General features: G+C 41.1%; 1 protein-coding gene across 1 annotated transcript; it reads right to left on the bottom strand.

Moving 5' to 3' along the window:
• Positions 1-326: 326 nt before the first annotated feature.
• On the bottom strand, positions 327-656 carry LOC106873986 (uncharacterized). Its single transcript, XM_014921533.1, has one exon. It carries the CDS (start codon positions 654-656, stop codon positions 327-329), a length of 330 nt encoding a protein of 109 aa, XP_014777019.1.
• Between the last annotated feature and the right edge of the window lie 216 nt (positions 657-872).

Below are 872 nucleotides of genomic sequence, written 5' to 3'. Positions count from 1 at the left end.
GTAACAAAAGTATCTACTGCCTCTAAGGAACCTCCAGAGCATTAGAGAAAATCAATTTCCTGCGTGACCTCAGACTTTATGGCACCAGTGCATTTTCCACATAAAAACAAAAAAACTACTTTCTTCGTTAACTTACCTGCGATTCCACCACATCTGTTTTGTGCCCATAGCTTCCACTGGGTACACCGTATGGAATTTCTGCCTACATTTTCCCACATATTGAACAGAAGCATTTATCTGAAGTGGATAGGGTCCTGTTTATTGTTTACTTTAATCTTGGTTTTTGTGAAGTTAATTTTAAGACCCTTTGAGTCCAGGTTTTGCTTTCACACCTGGATTTTCTTTTCTGGTTCTGTTACAGATTTTGTTAAGAAAATGAGATCCTCAGCATGCATTAGTTCCCAGGGGCAACTGGTTTTAAATTCCTCTGTTATGGCTTGGAGGACAATGACGAGCAGGAGGGGACTGAGAACCGAACCCTGGTGTATGCTCACTTGCACACTAAATTTGTCACTGTACTCATGGCTAACTTTGACCTTACTGGCAGAACTCTTGTACATGACTTGTATAACTTTCACAAACCAGTCATCTATCCGTAGCTTCCTCAGAGACCACGATATCACAGAGCGAAGGACTCTGTGGAAGGCTTTCTCCATGTCGACAAATGACTTTTTTTAGCGAAATACTCCTCCTACATCTATCTATCTATCTATCTATCTATCTATCTATCTATCTATCTATCTATCTATCTATCTATCTACATATAAGGAACCTGGCATGGGTGGGGCGCTGATCAATTTGGATCAATCAAAAGCTTTCGATTGGATAGACCATCGCTACTTGGAGGCCGTCTTTAGAGCGGCTAGTTTCGG

The sequence above is a fragment of the Octopus bimaculoides genome, chromosome 6 (assembly GCF_001194135.2).
Source record: "Octopus bimaculoides isolate UCB-OBI-ISO-001 chromosome 6, ASM119413v2, whole genome shotgun sequence".
NCBI lineage: Eukaryota > Metazoa > Mollusca > Cephalopoda > Octopoda > Octopodidae > Octopus > Octopus bimaculoides.
The sequence above is the reverse complement of the archived record's forward strand: the minus strand, read 5'-3'. Positions and strand labels throughout refer to the sequence as shown.